The sequence below is a fragment of the Nicotiana tabacum genome, chromosome 6 (genome assembly GCF_000715075.1).
Source record: "Nicotiana tabacum cultivar K326 chromosome 6, ASM71507v2, whole genome shotgun sequence".
NCBI classification, from domain to species: domain Eukaryota; kingdom Viridiplantae; phylum Streptophyta; class Magnoliopsida; order Solanales; family Solanaceae; genus Nicotiana; species Nicotiana tabacum.
This window is the reverse complement of record NC_134085.1, coordinates 211,386,955-211,407,394: the sequence shown is the minus strand read 5'-3', so window position 1 is coordinate 211,407,394 and position 20,440 is coordinate 211,386,955. Positions and strand designations below refer to the sequence as shown.

Genomic DNA, 20,440 nt, shown 5'->3' with positions numbered 1-20,440 from the left:
TTCTGTTACAACCATTTTGTTATTTACTAACGGTGTAATTCAGCATATTGTCATCAGCATGCAGACATACAATTAAGATATGATCTCTAATACAATCCCCTCATTAACCTATGCAACCCATTTTAGAATATGCTATGATGTTAGCAAGCCTAATTTCCTTTGGCAAATGCTACGAGCCGCCATTCGCATAAACATCTGCTTCTTAAATTAAAGGGACTCTTTAAGCCCCATCCAACTGACAATTTTCCATAGTATAACAGCTATCAACTTTAATGGAAACTATGGCAAAAGTGCTAGTAATTGAGCAAATGTGGTTACAAAATGAGTAGTAGAAGAAAGAAGCTTCACCCGTGTGCTCAATGTATAGTCTCACCTTAGTTACATTAGTAGGCAACGAGTCACTCAAAAATCTTAATTTCATGTGATACACATCGACGAAGTTGAACCTCAAACAATATTGTATTTTGTCCTAACTGTCTGCTAAAGCCAGCCTCTGTTTGTGAGTGTCAGTTGGCAACTTGACATCAGTGGCCAATCCAATAGCTTGAAGAAACCTCACTACATACCAAGTCATGTCAAGTTGCCACCATTCTAAGCCGTGCCTAGCCGAATACTCAAACGCATGGTGGTTGTTGTGCCAACCCTCTCCAAATGCAAGCAACGCCACCCACCTATATTGGATCAAATCAATTATCTTGACGGAGTTGAAAAAATTGGATGAGTTTAACTAACTTTTATACACGAACGATAAAAAATTAACGATGCATACCAGTTGTTCCTTGAAAGGTCACCAGTATTCCACGCCTGCTTTCCCCAAACATGGCATGCTGAATTTACCAGCCAAGTTATGTGGTATACCCACACAATTCTCACCCCCTGCATGCCCCAGCAAATTTAGCAAATGAATTTTCAAAATCTTGTTGCACCATATGCATAATAGCAACGAATTCACACTTGAATAAGCTTGTCCTGTAGTTCGTTTATGAAAAAAATAAAGGACCCTAAGAACAGATTGTCTTACACAACATTGGCTCACAACTTGAGTTAGGCGAGCAGACACATAAACATATTGGGAGATTAAAAAGATAATAATACTTGCTAAATATTGTTATAAATACCCAAACACAACTATTTAGAGTTCCTATCGCGCTCTCCAATCTAATTCAAGTTCCAGTCCTCCTAAATAGAAACAAATCAAAACGGTGAGCTCATAAGCCAGACCTACCTAAATTTTTTAGTTTCATTTGCATATATGGTATTTCAATCTTCAACGTTGTGCAAGTGGAAAATACATAGTAAATTTTATCTACCAAATCTCCCTTTTCCCTATTCTAATAGTTTTTTCCAAATTGTTGAAAGGGGAAAATGAAAGGTTTCTCCCTGTATGCAGCAGGGCTTTGATGTTTTGAGTAGTAAGACTTGTCTCTTAGCCCCAAATTTGAGGGCCCTATTTTTTTAAAAATAATAGTTTTATAGGTATTTAAAAAATAATATTTAGTATTTTTAATACAAAAGTAAAGTTTTTAATATAAAAGGAAAGAAAACTCTTTACATATATAAATAAAATAATAATTTGACTTACTTAAACATGGGTAGATGGATAGTTTTTCCAACGTTTCAATTTTCACTTCTTACTCCTTCATTAGAATAGCGGGTAAAAATTTTACTCTCCCTTTCTTTTGTCAAAGTCAATCTCTTTTTCCCCAATCTCTTCATACCCTACATATTTTCTCTCTTTTTCTTTAATATTCTTCCTCCCCTTCTTTCTCCAAGAAATTTAAGCTTCCAATAGTTCTACTTCTATTGCTCTATAAAATCTTATCTAAAATTTACAATATCTCAAAAAAGATCAAATGAGTTTGCTATATAATCAATTAAAAAGGAATTATTAACAATTCTTTATCTCAAAAAGCTAGAAGAATAGACATTAAATAAGAGCATCTCTTATAACTTTTTAAAAAAATTTAGGCGTCGTATTAAACTTTGGCTTTAGGTCGCGCATATACTTGAGCCGCGCAGTTGTGCAGAGGAAGAAATTAAAAGCTGCACTTACCATGCCCCAAACAATATAAGGAAATCCTCCCATTGCATATAACAGAGCTGCAAGTGCAACAGGATGGAAAACATAAGTGTCACGAACAAACTGATAGAAGGGCTGCTTCTCCAAATCCCCCACATTGTTGGGCTTTCCTGTCTACACATTAAAAAGAACATACACAATGAATACACGAGAATTTTCTATCTTTTATAGTACTATATGTAAAGATACTGTAGAATGAAGTGCTTACCCTCTCAACAATGGTGTCAGTATCGAACATCCAACTCATATGACTGAACCAAAATCCTTCAATAGGACTGTGAGGATCTTTATCAGAATCACAAAACTGATGGTGGTACCTATGAGTACTCACCCAATCAATTGGATTTCCCTACAATCACACAAATCAACAAACATAAACCACTGTAAAATTAAAAAGCCAAATACTAGAAAAAATTATGTTTTTTTTTTTTAATTTACCTGAAGTGCTTGGACACCACAATAGGCAAAAAGATATTCTAGCCATTTGGGAAGTTTGAAACTTCTATGAGACAAGTTTCTGTGAAAAGAAAGAGTAATACCCAAAAGTCCAGTGATTATATATAAGCCAAATGCAATTCCAACAGCAGCCCAATTGAAGGTAAAGGGTGCTAATAGACTGAGCAAATGCATAGCCACAACCACAGCAGCTGAGCCCAAATCCACTGAATTCCACTGCCTACCAAAAAGTACATCCCTAGGCCGCTTAACCACAACATCAGAAAACAGAATTCTGTTAAAGTTTGATTCTTTTCCATTTTCTGATACCGACGTTGACGCTACATTCACAATTGGCATTACTCTTCTGCTAATTCTAACTTTTCCTTCCAGTCTATAGCCATTCCACTTGTTAAGTACGCTTGTTTTTGTTGTCTTATATGATAGGGTATGTACATTCTTTGTTGGTTGAGAAGACAAGAAGCTTCTCGCCGGCCTATGGATTGGTTGAGGAAGCGGCGAAAATGGGTAAGGCTTAGACTTGGACGGCGGTGGTGAAAAGAGGGCCATTTTTGGGCTTGGCAATTATTTGGTTGGGGTTGCTTGGTTTATATAGTTGAAAAGGGAAAATTTAGAGTATAAAGGAGTTTATGGTGGAGATTTTACGCTGTGAAAACACCTCAAGTGCAACATACAGACGGAGAGCCAACTTGGCAAAGAAGGTGATATAACTGATAAGGCGGTGGGGCTTTTAAGATTTTGGGATAATTGGAAATTTAGTTAGTTAGAGGCCGCAGATACAATAGTAGATTTTTGCGGGGCCAGAACTTGACGCCTACGGGGGAAAACGATTGTCTTTTGTGTCTTTTTTTTTTAATTAAAAAAATTAAATAATTGTGGTGCCCGAGCTATTAATTAAATAATAATGGGTTCCAGCCGTGAAATCAGACTCCTGCCGAAATGCAGGTTAAGGCTGCTTACTATAGATTCTTATGGTTCAGTTCTTCCTAGATCTCATAGATAACGGGAACTTAATACACCGAGCTATCCTTTAGTGGTGGCCAAGCTTGTATATGTATATGCTTCACTTATTAGAAGATTATAATTTTTGTCTGAGCTGAAATTTAACCTATGCTCTCCCATGATTTTTTAGACAGAAAATTTATGGCTGGGGCAGGTGGTGTTAGAGATATTTCTGCAAAGTCTTTTAAGTTATTTTTTTGTTCGTGTGGTTGCGTTTCTATATTTCTCACGCTACGTTATCTTATTCAGAAAGAGTCTCTCTATATTTGCACAGTGGCAGCAACGGCTGCAACAAGTGTATCCCTGTAGTAATGCTAGTCCCTCCGCTATATATACATATGTGGGTATTTTGCTCCGAATTATTTTAACTTATTAAAGGACATTCTTGATCTGTATATGACTCAATGTGCTTAAATGTTTCAATTCGGATAGACAATTCACAGATAACTGCTTATTGTTCAACCCTGAAGATCTTGGAATTTAACCAATTTGTTTAATACTTCGGATAGACATTTCTGAAAAAATGACTTGCTTTCATTGAATTAGTTCTCAATACCGTTTTACCTAGGCCTACCTGCTTCAGGGAGCGAGAGAGACTCAAACTTTTCCATAATCCAGCTGAAATCTGGTGCCTAATGAAGATTTTGGAATTGCTTTTAATGGTAAATTGGTTGCTTCTTGAGAAGAACTCGGTGTAGGAATTTCCAGATGACATAATAGTACAAAATTAATCAGTAAGTGTGCCTCTTGGGTCTTGGCCAATACATCAGATTTCTTCCTTTCTTTTTTCTCCCTTTAATTTGCTTGGCAATTTGGATAAGTTCTCCCTTGGCTCACTGAACTATCTTGAAATGTTTTTTTTTTTCTCTGTTTGTTTGCGTCATGGGATAGGTGTGTGTAATGCCAATTGACTAACAAATTTAAAAGTACATAAAACAAAATAAAAAATTCTCTATCCTCTGCATATGCACAAAATGTTTCATGTCCCATATCAAGGCTAAACGGAGTGTTCACCGTTGGACCAGATAAAACAACATTTCCCGAACTCAAAACGAACTCCAAGACTTCGAAAAACATGGCAAACGGCTACACATGATTAACAGATGGCCGAGATATCCGCACCCGATCGGATAGTATGGCGCAGATCTCATCCGATGTTATTAACACATTATAACATGCAAACCAAGGCAATACAATTTCATTTTTACTACTCTCTAGCTCTAGCAACACTATTACTTTACTCTTTGGTATTCATTCTCCATTGGCGCCGAACCGAGGGTCCGATCGAGGGCAAAAGTATTGTCCAACTCAAGTTCAAGATGGGCCATAATATTACAACTGGTTTGATTATTATTTTATTTTTACTCGTTTATCTAATATCTTTGATTATTTGTGTTGAATCAATTCACGTATCCTTAAAACAGTGTATAAATTTAATTGTTATCCGTCGTAGGAGTAAACAAGCATATTTTTATAGATAATCTATCTGTACTCTTATTCAAAGTTACTGTGTGCCCCTCCAAACCATTACCGTCCCCCCGCCCTCCCCAGGGCGCACCCGGCTACGTGGCCAGGTTCACAACACTAGTAGGTTATCAAGTTTTTCTTATCTTAGGAAAATAGAAGTAGTTGGGAACTTCTTATGTTGGGATATGTTGACGTCCTAGTCGGTGATTTTATGTAAAGAAGGAAAGAGAGAAAGCAGATAGAATTGCAAATGTCAGTGAAGAAGAAGGAACAACTTGGAGAGACATTGTCAAAATATTGGATTAGAAGGCACTTCTTTGTTCAACTCTTACACGTTTTCTTTATATTTAGCACCACATTGTCAAAAGAGACATTATGCTTTTCCACTTATCTTTCTATATTTTGGGGCTGTTCGGAAATTGGGGCCTAACGGCATTGCACTAATTTTCTTTTCTCTGCCCTTTTTGTTTTTGGGTAACGCTAACTCTTATTTTCGAGGCAAACTATTAAATATATCCATTTTTAAGTAGCTTACTATAAAACTTGATCAATTCATAATATATTATTAATATTAGTCAAATATTACTAATATTAACCAATTAATTATTTGTAGCCAAAAAGATTAAATTTTTGCTTTTTTTTAGTGGGTTTTACTAGAATAGGTTGGGTATATTTTAAGGAGCTTGAATTTCAATTTTGGATAATTTGCTGGAGGTTTGAGGTGGTAGAAGATGAACATGAAAAAAATAGTATGTGTATCACACTGTGTATCATTTGGGTATCACATATTTATTATATTTTGTATCAAATGTGTATCACATGTATACCTGTGTGTGAGATACAAGTGTGATACATGTGTCGCAGAAAATTTTTCTGTCATTACCACCTCCAATTAGGGGTGTCAATAGTACGGTTCGACCGACTATTTTATAAAATTTGTAATATACCAATTTTTCGGTTATTTTATTATATATAACCAGAATTAGACTTTTCGAAACCGGCTATATTAACGTAACAAAAAATTCATCCTCAATAGGTTCAATCAAAACCCTAGCTTAGGCGTTTAGCTACTCATACTCATATTAACAATATCCAAAGTAATTTACATAATTAAATTACAGAGTAAAGATAAAGGGATGTAGATGTCACGACCCAAATCGATAGGCCGCGACGGGCGCCCGGTACCTTAGTCAACTGAGTACCAACGTAACGTATCTTTCATATCATTCTATCATAGGTAAATAAACTGGAGTAAAGCATGAGGGAATACAAACTTATACATATGAAGTACGGGCCTATAAGATCAAAATAACCACTCGTGTACTGAACATTGGCTGACAAGGCCATACAATCTTTTACGTACATGACATATGTCTACAAGCCTCTAAAAATACATCATTTTTATAAAGATCGAGACAGAGTCCCGTCATACCAGACATTATACGTCAAAATCATATTAACCAAACAAGCAACTCCGAAGCAAATGGAGCGCACCAACATTTTCCGCTGAGCTAATAGTCTACTTGGAGGGCTCTCGACCTGTCTATCGGGACTTGCGGGTATGAAACGCAGCGTCTCTAGGCAAAATGGACGTCAGTACGAATGATGTACCGAGTATGTAAGGCACATAAATAAGTACATAACAGACATGGAAGAAATATAGAGTAAATGACTCAACCTATTAGTCTGGATAACTCTATAAATCATGAAATAATTATAGTGTCATGCATATGCGTATGAATGTCATGTCGTGCATAGGTACATGTTTCATAATATCATCAGGCCTCTGAGGGCATCCCATCATATCATCTCGGCCACTATGAGCAAAATCATCGATGTATACCAGCTGATCAGGTGGTGGTGCGTATATAACGCCGTAACCTTTTCCCATATACCATATAAATATAATATACATATATACGCTTATATAACACCATCTAGTCGTGGGTCAATGTACATGTATAAATGCATGAAATGCATAAAATACGTTAATAAGATTTTCTTGGAATGCCATAAAAATCCATATGCCTTTCGGATGAACTTTATCAAATACGTATTTTTCTGAGACCCATGAACAGAAGATATAATAATAATCCACATGGGGAATCAAGAATATAGACACCCCTAGTATTTCTATGAATAGAGTCATTTATGAAAGTCGTGTATTTTGCTCGTTTCATTTGTATTATTTGGATCATGCCAAGAAGAAAGGAGGGATAACCTTAACATACCTGGAGTAGGGGAAATTCGTATGATATTCTTGGAAAAGATTGCACCGTACTCCCTTAGAATTGTAATATTTTACGTTGCTAAAGCTTTACCAATTCTCGTTGGATTGGTTGAAGAATCACGTTACTAGAATTCGGTTTGTATTGAAAATCTTACTTGTATTAAAATGTTACTAAGAAGTCACATTATTAAGAAGTAAGGTTTGTAAGAAGTAACATTACTAAAGAGTCGAGTTTGTAATAAGTCATACTACTAGGTTACTAGAATTTTATAGGAATCTTATTTGCACTCAAAATGTTAGAAGGCAAATGAGGTTGGCACCTATAAAAAAATTACTCTTAGTCATGAATTATGATTAAGAGTCATATGGTTGGTGTATTAGTTTGTTGCCACTTGCTATTTTGATCTTATCCATCAGTGAACTAATCTAATTAGGTAATATCCTGCTACCCCATAATTAACCAATTACCCGCATAATTAAGAGTTGTCTCAAATTACTTAAAATTCTACTTATTTTTAATATACTTTATACATTCTACTATCTTGGTCATATAGTACCTTGTATGGTACTAGTCCATAAATACTGGGTATTAACATTCGGCTCGCATTTTATCCGACATGCCAAACTTCGACGAAAATTCATTTTCTTTGACTTGCTTCCCCTCTCGCCTTCACGAATTTACTCATTACTTGTTAGAAATAGCATAATGCCTATAATCTCAAAATAATCCCATTCCTGAACTTATGTCGATTAACTTACGAGAAAACTTTAAAATACGAATATGCGGGAGGTAATATCATTCCCCTCTTTGGAACATCCGTCCTTGAATGTTGACGGATACACTTATCATTCTCATAACCCATAACTCTTACGAATACTTTAGGGCTCCTCTTGTCATCTAGGCAACTGTTCTGTGATAAGTTCCAAGGCCAGGGCATTTCTCCATTTAGTCCTCTTCCTCATATCACGATTTGTGGTTAGGATCTTTTCAATCTCGTAATTGTTGTTACCTTCTATTATGCAGCCTGTACGATAACCCCCACCTGAGTCCGAGCAACTTAGCTTATTCCAACTCAATTTATGTGAACGACACTATAATTGAGCCTATATGTTTCTGATAAATCTTGCATTGAGACATAGTTCCAGGGAGTAAGGAATTAAACACAATTGTGTTGATTAGGGAAGAAGGTCGAGAGTAAAGGTAATCCCTATATTTCAGTTTAAATGACACACTTTCCTTATTAGTCTATTCCAAAAAGAACGACACATATCTATCTATATTTGGGAACAACATAGTCTATTCTGAAAGTAATGATCTTTGTCTCTAAATCTAATGAAAATGGGTGAATCGCAAGTGTGCTGGAGAATGTGAGCTCAATGGAGAAATCTAACTCAAAGAGGAAATGTTTTAGCTAAGATCAGTTGAGAGGAAGAATGCAAGAGCAGTGCGGTCCACAGAATTCCATCTGCGGCCGCAAAAGCAAATATGGCCTGCAGAAAATGACATGCGACCGCAGACAAAGATCTGGAGTTTCAGGGATTTTTGGCAGAATTGCGGTCCGCAAACCAAATAGTGTGGTCACACTTCAGGTTCGCATTGACAAGCCTAAAAGATCAGAGAAGACGCAATTGAACAAAGTCTCAAGCCTCCTCAAAGTGCGGTCCGCAGCAATTTAGTGCGGTCGCAGAAGCTAATGTGCGGCCGCAGAATTCCTCCAACTGAAAGCACTCGCAACGATAACCTACCAAAGTGCAGACCGCAGATGATAAAGTCCGGTCGCAGAACCCTCCGAATGGAACTTGTTGGCTCATAAATGTTTCATAATTCCAAGGCCCAAGAAAAAAAATTAATGTTTTATTATTTTAAAACTTAATATATAAATATATTTTTCATATTATAAATTTATTCGGTACGGCTCGATATTTTTTCGGTTTATTTTTATAAAATAAAAAACCTACCTTAATTATCGGTACGGTAATAAATTTATATAAAAACTACGTTTTTTTTAAAAGAAACCTAAAAATCGGTTCGGTACGATACTGTTCAGTCGGTTTTTGAATATCCATTGACACTCCTACCTCCAATCTTTCTCAACTTTTGTATAGTGATTCATCTATATATTTTTAATGAATTTCAATCATACCCATTGAAAAATATTTCTTGTTTGCTTAGATTTTTGGAATCTTGTATACATATTTTTTTTTGTATTTCATCATCTTATTTGCTATTACATCCATAAAATTTTCTTTCCGTCTTGCATCTAATGTTGTTGATCACGCTTAAAAATATGAAAGAGACCTTTGCGTGTGATTCTTGAAGAGAAAGAACCTTATTTATTTGGGTTTTTAATTTTTATATGTACTTGGCTAATTTTAGTAAGTCTATAATAAATGACTAGAGGTTGATAAGTTGAGAATTATTTGGGACATTTACGTAAAATTCCCTATTTTCAATTCTCATGCAATGTTTGCTTTATATAAGTTTTTTCTTAGTCTGGTTCATTTTAAACAATAAGTATCTAGTAACAATTTAACATTCATTGATACAAGTCCTGCAAATGAAAGATAAATTTGGAATTTACAATAGCAAAGATTGTGTTAAAAGAATTGATTTGATCCAAAGTACACATTGGATATTCACAACCATTTTGGTATTCACAACCAATGTTTCCATTGGATATTCGTATTTAATAGTTGCTTCTGTTCATGGACGGAGAAGACCAGAACCCATACTAATATTAATAATAATGTGATCTTCGTGCTGGTGCGCCTCAGCCACATTCAACATCAATTAAAACTTTTTCTGTTCTGCTTCTTTGCGCTTTTTTGGGAAATTATAAGAACATAAATATCTTTCGGGTATATTGTCCCGTCAAGATTTTAATCATTAACTGATTAAAAGAGTTGCCTTAAATAACACAAATGTGTCTATTCTCTTGAAAAGCCCTGATTAACATACATCTAGTATTAATGCGGCAACAATTTTAATATTCAAAGGCTTTTCATCATTTTATACAACATGGGGAGTTGCTGTTTCTTTTTTTGGGTGGACGGTGGGTTGGGTGGAAAGCTGCAGTTGCATTCATAAAAAGCCCAAGTAGAACAGAATTGCATTAAGACCCCCCACAAATTGACTAAGCCAAAGTTTTCTTTTACATTTCAAGATAAAATCCACCCCACATTTGAGTGGACACCTTTTAATTTAAAGAAACGCTTTGATAGTTGACACCATGTATACTGTTAAAATGGGGCTCATTTGATTTTACTGATTTAGCGAGATCAGTGTGAAAGATGGAAGATTAATCCCGTAATAAATCAGACAGAGACATGAGGAAAAGATATCGAGTTCGAGATTCAAGGTACCTGTCAAGATCGAGACCGGTAGTGATTAAGACCAAATAACACATACATTGAGCGATATCGAAGATAGCATAATAAGAGAAAGGTGAGATATCCGTGACTGGTCGAAGATCATGACAGAAATCTCGGAACGGATCAAATTTAGGACGGTTAATTAGCTAATCATGGGATTTCCTTCTATAATTAGAGTTATACCATAATTAGAATTCCTTTACTATATAAAGAGGAGTTATTTTTATTTGTTCTGGTATCAATCGGCTCAAGCAATATAACACTCTTTTTAGCTTATACTTTCTTGTTCATCAGCTTGCCTTATTTTTATTTGTTCTGGTATCAATAAGCTCGAGGCATTCTTACTCGAGGGTTGAATTCCGTCTCAACACTTGTTTGCTTTACTTTATTGTTAATCTCTATCACTAATCTTCACATTTATCAATTGATATTAAGTGAAATCACGTGTCCTTAAAACCACATTATAAGTTTACTTGTTATCCAATTTTAAGGGTATAACAAATGTGATCACTTGCTCTAAATTAAATTTTGTGTTTCCGAGGGCTTGAAAATCTCATTTAGAGTCACCTTGATTCGCATGCGCAGTCCGAGCGCATAGCCGGAAAGCTTAAATATGAAAATCTGTGAAAAAAGATAACAATTTGGTTATAAAATGAGTTAATTTGACTTCGGTCAACGTTTTGGGTAAACGGACCCAGACCCGTAATTTGATGGTCCCGGAGGGTTCGTAGGAAAAAATATGGGACTTGGGCGTATGCCTGGAATCGAATTCCGAGGTCCCAAGCCCGAGAAATAAATTTTTTAAAGGAAATTATTTTCTGAAATTGTTTAAGGAAAATTGAAAGGAAATTTGCTTAGATCATGATGGTATCGGGTGCGTATTTTGGTTCCGGCACCCGGTACAGGTCTTATATATGATTTAAGACGTTTTTGTGGAATTCGGTGAAAAACGGATGTCCTATGACGTCATTCGGACTTAAATCGCAAAGTTGATGTTTAAAGAGGTTTTGAGAAAATTTCATTGATCTCGAGATTTAATTTAATGTTCATGATGTTATTTTGATGATTTGATTACACAAATAGGTCCGTAGGATATTTTTGAGATTTTCTGTGCGCTTGGTATGGAACCCCGAGGGCTCGGATGAGTTTCGGGTAGGTTCCGAGATGCCTTAGGCCTAAAAACACAGTTGTGGCAGGTTCAGAGAAGTTGCAGGTCTTTGAACCCGCCAGTGCGGTCCGCACCAAAACGTGTGTGGTCGCGGAAGGGGGCCAGTGCGTTCCGCGGTCGGCTTTGTGCGGTGCGCGGTGGAGGCCTGTGCGGCCGCAATCCATTTTGTGCGGTCCGCACAGGGGGTCTGAGAGGGGTATAAATAGACGAGATTTTCAGTTATTTATCATTTTTCAAAACCCCAAAAAACATAAGAGGCGATTTTTCAAACAACCTTTCTTCTCCAAATCAACTGTAAGTCATTTTTAACTAGTTTTCTTCAATCATTAACATCTTTTAACATGATTTCAACTTCAAATCAATGATTTTCATGGGGGAAATTGAGTGTTTTGGGTAGGATATAGTTTTTTTTTTCAAAAATTGGGGATTTGGACTTCGATTTGAGGTCCGATTTCAAAACAAATTATATATTTTAGTTCGTGGGAGAATGGGTAATCGGGTTTTGGTTCGAACCTCGGGTTTGACCACATGGGCCCGTGGGCGATTTTGACTTTTTGGGTAAAACTTTGAAAAACTCATTTTCATGCATTCAAATTGATTCATTTAGCGTTTATTGATGTAATTAAGTAACTTGTGGCTAGATACGAGCGAATTGGCGGTGGAATCAAGGGGTAAAGTTACAATTGAAACGTGAGTTGTGTTTGAGGCATCGAGGTAAGTGTTCGGTCTAACCTTAACTTGAGGGATTAGGAGTTGAGTCCTATTTGCTAATTGCTTCTTGTTGAGTATGACGTATATGCATGGTGACGAGTATCTATACGTTGGTATCGAGCATGACTGTGAGTCCTAAATTGATACTTGTTGTATTCTTGAATGATACTACGAATGCTATAGTGGGTGAATTCTTGATAATAAGTAAAGACTTAAGTTTATTTTCGTGGAAGATACTTATGATTGAGAAATGGTGATAATTGAGATGAGTAGGAGCTGAGTTAAGATTGGTTATAGCTGATTCTCCCTTGCCGGGACGTATATACTTGTACTGTTGAATTTCCTTGTCAGGATAGTGTAGTTTATTGTTGATCCCTTGCCGGGACTGTTATTATGATCACTGTTGACTGTATATTTGGGACGGGTTGCACGCCGCAATATTTTTATATATATTTATGGATTGGGTTGCACGCCGCAACAGATATTATATTGGATCGGGTTGAACACCGCAACAGCTAAGTTATATATGTGAATCAGGTTGCACGCCGCAACAATATTAAATGATAAGGGATCGGGTTGTGCGCCGCAACAGTATTATTATTTTATTGTTGCAGCTATTGAATTATCCTTTCATATCTTATTAAGTTGTTGTTGGATTTGATATGTTCCCCGAAGCATGTACCCCCTCTCATTTAAACTGCTTATTCCTGTTTATTTTCTGCCATATGTTATATAACTGCACAGGTTTATCTGGAGTCCGGTCCTAGCCTCGTTACTACCTTGCCAGGGTTAGGCCAGACACTTACCAGCACATGTGACCAGTTGTGCTGATGCTACACTCTGCACTCTGTGCAGATACTGGAGCAGCATTGGATCAGTAGCTTGGGAGCCAGCCTTCAGTCCACAGAGATTCCGAGGTAGTCCTGCAAGCGTCCGCAGGCCCGGCGTCTCCTCTATCTTTTATTATGTTCTGTTATCATTTGTATCTGAGACAGACAGTGATCTTTCTTTCAGACATTTGTATGTAGTAATCATAGTTAGTCCGTGAATGTTGTGACACCAGTTTCTGGATAGAGGCATATGTTGATTTCCATATTATTTTGGTTTATTTTGTCTAAGTCTTCCGCTTAATCTCATATTCCGCTGTTATTTAAATGTTTATCACTTGTTAATATAAGTTATAAAAAGGATTAAAATAAAAGAGTTAAAGATTCCTAATTTCATGGTTTGCCTAGCTTCTAAGAGTAGGCGCCATCACGATTCCCGAGGGTGGGAAAAACCGGCCATCACGATTCCCGGGAGTGGGAAAAACCGGATCGTGACAACACCATTCTTGTGCTTAGGGGAAGAGGTGTGAAATTACCATTAGTGCCATTACTACCATTCACATCAAGCTGCTAACGTTATCAAAATAAAAATAAAAAAAACATGCAGAGTTGTTGGTTTTCTTTCTTTTGTTTTTTTTGGGTGGGCGCGAAATGTAATCTGCAGTCAAAGAACCTAATTAATTGGAATAGAAGTGCATTAAGACCCTACAAATTGACTAAGCCAAAGTTATCTTTACATCTCAAAATAAAATCAACCCCGCATTTGAGTGGACACATTTTAATTTGAAGATACACTTTGATATTTGACACCACCATTCTCTTGCTTAGGGGAGGTGGCATGAAAAGCACCATAAGTAGTACCATTTGCAGCAATATCTTTTGTCCTAGTCTCCACATACTTTCCGGCCATAGAATCAAACAAAATCCCAGCTCCAATGCCAACTGCCAAATCAATAGTGTAATGACCTCTGGTGCTCAGCAACCTCACCACTTGCAATACATTTAAGGTGTCAAATGCTCGAGCCAATTCCCATCTCTGCATGCGTTTCATATCCAGCGAAGCAATCACGGAGGCCGCAACATGTCCGGAATAAAACAAGAAAAACGACACATTCCCTACTGGAAAATCGACCCCCGACCCCAAGAAATCCTACAATTGGAATATCAGAAAGCGATTTATCACTGCATTTTATATACTAGCACCAGTATTAAATTGAATCATAGATTAAAATTATCGCAGCACATGGAATGTAATTAGATACTCCCTCCGTTTATTTTTAGTCGTCCACTTTTGACTTTGCACTCCCTTTAAGAGAAAAAAAAAGTGAAGTATGTATTTTATAATTTTACCCATAATAATCAATGCAATTCAAAATGTCTTGGGAAATGACTTGGGGAATGAGTAATTAATGATAAGGGTAAAACAAGAAAAAAAAATTATTTTATCTTAATTTGCTAGAATGGATAAGTCAAAATAAAAATATATTTTTAATATAATAGACGAGTAAAAAGAAAAAAATGAACGGAGGGAGCTAAATGGGAAGAGAGTGACCACTTGTCAGTTTCAAAGCTGATTGAAACATATACTATAATGTTTATAAGAATGCAGAACTACCACCAAGCAAATAATGACAGCTACATAAGCCCATTAAGGCTAAAACAACATATGAATGACAGTTGGATATGTGACATAATGTGCAGTTGGGCCATATGGTCCCCCTATTATTTACTGAAAATAATGTACTATGTAAGCAGAGCAACACTTTCAGCATTACTACTTTTATTTTTAAAAAAAATTGTTTGAAACATAACGTAATTGCTTATTTTAAGCACAAGACAATCCGTCTAGAAATGCGATTTAAGTCAAGAGTTTAAATTAGAGATCTTTAACCAAATAGCCGACCGTAATCACTGTTTACATGATTATACACACGTAACACAAATTATAATGAATATTTTTAGTTTAAGCGGTCGGGTAGATGACTATTTGGATTGTTTTTACACTATGAATTCACTAAACTGATATGTAAATAGTTAACTTGTGATCTACGCGAATAAAGTGGAAAGAACACTTTTTTTTAGAAAAAGCTTTAAAGCAAAAAGAGATCTAGCTGTACACAATGGTTAAAAAGGAAAGGGAAAGAAAAAGTACCTCAGGTAATGGCAGCTGTGTAGCATACCCAAGAATGCCTCTGAATGTAAACATGAACAGCGCCGATATTGTCGCTCTCGGCCGCCCTTCTATAAGGAAAGTCCCCAGAATGTACGCCGTTTGCATCGCCACGAACACCTAACCAAACCCAAGGTAGATTTGTTAAAAACCAGAAAAATAAACAACCATCAACATGCACTAGCAAAAAAATAATCCTACACTAAGAAAATGGATGAATTTTGATAAATGGGAAAATTCTTTCGATAAAAATGCAGACAGTGTAGATCCTGGCGAAGCGAGGAATATTTTAATCTATAGACACAATATAAGTTTTTATAATATTTCGTTGACCACCCTCCAAATGTATGTGGCTACACCGCTGGATCTAGTACATAGCAAGAAAACATAGACATGCACAAATTTAAACAAGTGCGTACCGTGTTTAATCCAGCAAAAATAGTGTTGAGAACGGGTTTGGCAGCAAGCAAACGATTAAGAGGAATCGTAACAATGAATCCCAGATCAAACGGTGGAGAAGTAGATGGGACCATACGAAGAGTGTATTCCACTCCCATGAAAAACAACAACGAAGCAGCAAAGACACACGGTATCGGATGGTACTTCACCACACCCAATAAATCCTCCGTTCTCCACTTCATGAAATACGCATTACCTAGCCACCCATTATAACCACCCAAATCTGACGACGTTTTCGTCTTCATTTCTCTAATCTTACCGTTCTGTTCAGTTTTCTCCTTGCCGTTATGTTTTCCGTTAATGCTACGTCTATTGCTGAGGGTAGGGGAAGAACCATTACGAGCGTCTCCGTTCATTGCTGCCGTTAGAGATGGCGGAAACGGAGACGGAGAAAAACATAGTGAATGTGGGTGTATATATAAGTATTATATATGGGAGTCAAGTGACGGATTATCCAAAGATGGGTGTCGTGGAGATATTGTAGATCTTAGTCTATGGCAGAACACAGAGGAAAGGGGATAGAGTTTTCACAACAAGTGTTGGAAATGCAGGACAATAGGGATACCTACTTGTCGACTAACGCCAAATAAAGGAAAATGTTAAAGATTCCACACGCGCCTCTTAACGCGTATAATAAAGGGTTTTCGCAAAGTGGTGCGCTGTTTCAATAGAAGGTGGGGGTGACACTCACGTTATTACTATTACTATATATAGTATTCCCTCCGTTTTAATTTATGTGAGTCTATTTCCTTTTTGGTTTGTGTCAAAAAAAATGCTCCTTTCTTTATTTGGAAATAATTTATTTTTATGCAATGATTTATAGCCACACAAAATATATGTGGCTCATTTTACACCACAAATTTAAAAGTCTTCTCTATTTTCTTAAACTCCGTATCCAATCAAATGAGTTCACGTGAATCCAAACGGAGGTAGTATATTATAGAGGAAAGAAAACTTTACACGGCATGGCCATCACTCTCACTTGCCTAACTTCCTATTTGGGATCTAAAACTTTTTTAGTAGAGTAAATTTATTAGATTCAGTCCTACGCCTTTAATTTACTTTATTATAGATTATTTATAACCCTTTAAACACTTTCTGGAAAAGTTGATGAACATTCAAATATGTGTCTATGTAAACATTAGGAAAACTTATGATGCTACGCTGTTTTGTTCGTATTATCTGGCTTGTTTTTTTTATCTATTTAAAAAATATGTTTAATAATCGTGATCGTAAAGTATTTATCAGAAGTCAGAACTACCAATTTGTATTCTTTAAATGTCTCACTTAATAACTAATGCCTAATTGAAAAAACCGAAGATTTGAATAATGAAGTAATAAATGACTAGTACAACTAAAAGTAACAAATACTTACTCCTTCCTTTTCAATTTGTTTATCTTAGTTTGACGAAGAAGACTTTTCAAATTTTTGGTGCTAAATATGTTATAATATTTGTGTGACTAAAATATTTATGAAATTTGTAATATTAAATAAGTTATAGTATTTATGTGACTATAAAAGATTCTCATTAAGGAAATATTGAAACGTGTCAATCATTTTAAAATAAAATATGCCAATTATTTTAAAATAGACTAATAAAAAAAATAGTATCAATCTTTTTAAAACAAAGCTAGTATTTATTCTCTATAAAACAACAAAGGGAGTTAATTCTCTGTATATAATGTTTTATGGGACATTGGTCCCGGGCTCCAGCTACTATTATAATTTAATATAGGGTACATATTAAATACAGACCAGTACGGTAGTAGGTGCCCTTATTTGTTAGTACTTCATTTTTGTCTCCGGTCTATATATATTAAGGAAAAATCCTTTTGGCCAGATTGACCCAAATGGGGTCATTTACTTAATTTTATGCTCTAATTAGGGTATCAGGCGTATTTTTATACCCATAATGCTCTTTCAGTACCTTTTTGAGTATTTCTCTCCTACCATTTAATAGTTGTCTTCCCAATACATGAAAGATTTCAAAGGTTTAAACATTATTTTCCATAAAGCTTTTTTTTTTTTTTTTTTTTTTTTACGTATTTCTATCCTTTTTTTAATATACACATATATATTCATCTATATACATCTATTTAATTGTGCATTTCTTATATGTTTAGTATTTGAGTGTATTTCGTATATTTTTTAGTAGGTCTTCAAAGCCCTACTATTTAAACAGTTGATACCCTACTTAAACAAATCCTAGATGGCCGAAACTCATACTTAAACAAACCTTCATTTAAACTCCTACGTTCTTCTAAGTTTTAGTTAATAGATTAAGGATGCATTCGAAGAAGAATAGTGCTTCCAAAGTATATGTTGTATTTTCTGGTAAAAGGCCAGGAATATACTACTCATGGAGTGAATGTTCTCCTATGGTTATCGGGGTTAAGCGTAGCATCTTCCAGTCTTTCAAGTCTCACGATGCGGCCATATCGGCGTTCGATGAATTTGAAAAATCTGCTGAAGGTAAACAAAAACTCAATCTATGGTGTTTGTTGTTTTTTGTGGTAAGAAGCTGGGAATATACAAATGTTGGTCTGAGTGTGTTAAAATTCTTGTTGGAATCGAGGGTAGCTACTTTCATGTTTTCCAATATTATGATGAAGCCTTCAACAAATTTAAAAAAATAAGTTTTTCACAGGAAGAGTCATCTTCAAGCTCGGCTGTTGAAGAAAGTGAAGAAGTGGTAGCAAATGAAAGTGCAGCAAGTGCTATTTCATCTGCTATGTTAGCGGACATATTTAGTGGGTTGAAGCTGTCTGAAAATGTTGGAAAGTAATTATGTCAATTTTAGTTCATATGTTATCTTGTGTTTGAAACGTGTTTGTTATATCTCTTTTGTGTGCAAGAGTTGATGACTTTGTTTTTACTTTTGAATATCAAGTGTTGTAATGAAGTTGGGCACGATTATTCTATGTTTACTTGCTTCATTAGTTCATTATCTATGAAGTTCGAATTTTGTGACTTCTTTAGCATTTCGATCATGTTTAACCTTTAGTGTGATCTTTGTCCGGTTAATATGTGATTTATAAATTATGTAGATTTCAAAAATGTAATAATAAACAACATTCAGGTATTAAATATTTGCAGCAATCAGCTTAGGTGACACTTGAATTTCTTGTTGATTAAGCTTTCTGGATTAGTTTTTTGAGAAAAAAATTATTTTAGAATGACTTTTGGAGAATATTATTTTAGTTTCACTATAATTAAAACCGGACTTTGTGTTATTTAATTTTTCTGATATATTTTGGTGTGATTTTTGTAAATAAATTTTGTATTAATTAATTAAAACCAAATACTATTTAATTACATGCAAATAGTTCCAACGTGTTACTTGTAGAAATTTTGTGCTGATTCTAATTTTCTGAATGAAAACTTTTGAAAATAGTTAAATTCTTTGAGATCTACATAATTCACAGTGAAGCTGAATTATGCATCTTCTTTCGTTTTGATTTTCTGAGATATGCCTTAATTTTTTCATTAATTTAGTGAAATAGAAATTTCACCTACACTATGTCAGTATTATTGTTATAGATGTTCTTCCTTAAATTTATTCTTTTAATATTAGAGTGATAATTTTTATATTGTTATAGATAGGCAAAGTGACAATATTTTTACCTAAAAAGGGTATTTCTTTTGGTTCCATAATAACATTAACCAGGGATTAAAGGAAGCAAAAATATTTTAAAACATGTAGCAAAAAATAAGAATCAAAAGTATATGAAGCAGAAGAAATACTAAATAAGCATTTTCATTGATTAATTGATAATTTTCAAAATATTCCAAATAATATTTGGAAAATACTTTTAGCATACCATGCTAATAACATGAAATGCATCACAAAACAACAACAAAAAACACAAACTATTACTCTTCGCTCTTTTGGTTAACAGACTTTGAAGCCTTGGAAGTGGCTTCAGTATCACTACTTATAACAATCACAGGAGTATCGGGTTCTTCATCTTGCTTGGCTAGAAGTTCCTCAAGCATGTCGTAGCAGGAAGTGAGAGGGTAAGAATCAAGGAGAAGATGTTTAACATAGTCTGGTCCGATTTCCCTTGTCAGACGTAGCATCAACAGGTTTGTCTTCGTCTTCGAGTTCTTCAACTTGTTCCTAACATCCTGGTATAGGATGTTATGGTTGACGAGTGAACCATGTAGAGGTTCATCTACAATTTTACTAGTAGGGGTTCTTTCCATTGTTATTTTCAGAAATAATTGAATTAGAAAAGATAATTTGGATGAATGAGATTAATAATGTATAGAGTTGTATTTATAGTATAATTTTTTAATATTTCTAGGATTAGGGTTAGGGTTTGTCTATTAAAATTTGAATCACAATCTTCAATGAACCCTTTACACTCCTCAAAAAAGACTTTACATTCTTCAATGCATCCATTTAGTTTAATCAAATTTCTTTTCATGAGCTCTTCATCCAACCATGAGAATATCCGGTTGGATAATTGTAACGACTCGACTGGTCATTTTACT

General features: G+C 35.3%; 2 protein-coding genes across 2 annotated transcripts; both read right to left on the bottom strand.

Moving 5' to 3' along the window:
* Positions 1-273: 273 nt before the first annotated feature.
* On the bottom strand, positions 274-3,239 carry LOC107808120 (palmitoyl-monogalactosyldiacylglycerol delta-7 desaturase, chloroplastic). The gene is made up of 5 exons (XM_075256637.1): positions 2,519-3,239; positions 2,289-2,429; positions 2,054-2,194; positions 770-876; positions 274-671 (listed from the first exon to the last, which is right to left on the bottom strand). Exons 1-5 carry the CDS (start codon positions 3,083-3,085, stop codon positions 470-472), a joined length of 1,158 nt encoding a protein of 385 aa, XP_075112738.1. The 5' UTR covers positions 3,086-3,239; the 3' UTR covers positions 274-469.
* Positions 3,240-13,972: 10,733 nt separating this feature from the next.
* Positions 13,973-16,500, bottom strand: LOC107808119 (phosphatidylcholine:diacylglycerol cholinephosphotransferase 1-like). The gene is made up of 3 exons (XM_016632606.2): positions 15,903-16,500; positions 15,466-15,603; positions 13,973-14,463 (listed from the first exon to the last, which is right to left on the bottom strand). The coding sequence occupies exons 1-3, from the start codon at positions 16,296-16,298 to the stop codon at positions 14,092-14,094; spliced, it is 906 nt and encodes a 301-aa protein (XP_016488092.1). The 5' UTR covers positions 16,299-16,500; the 3' UTR covers positions 13,973-14,091.
* Positions 16,501-20,440: the final 3,940 nt, after the last annotated feature.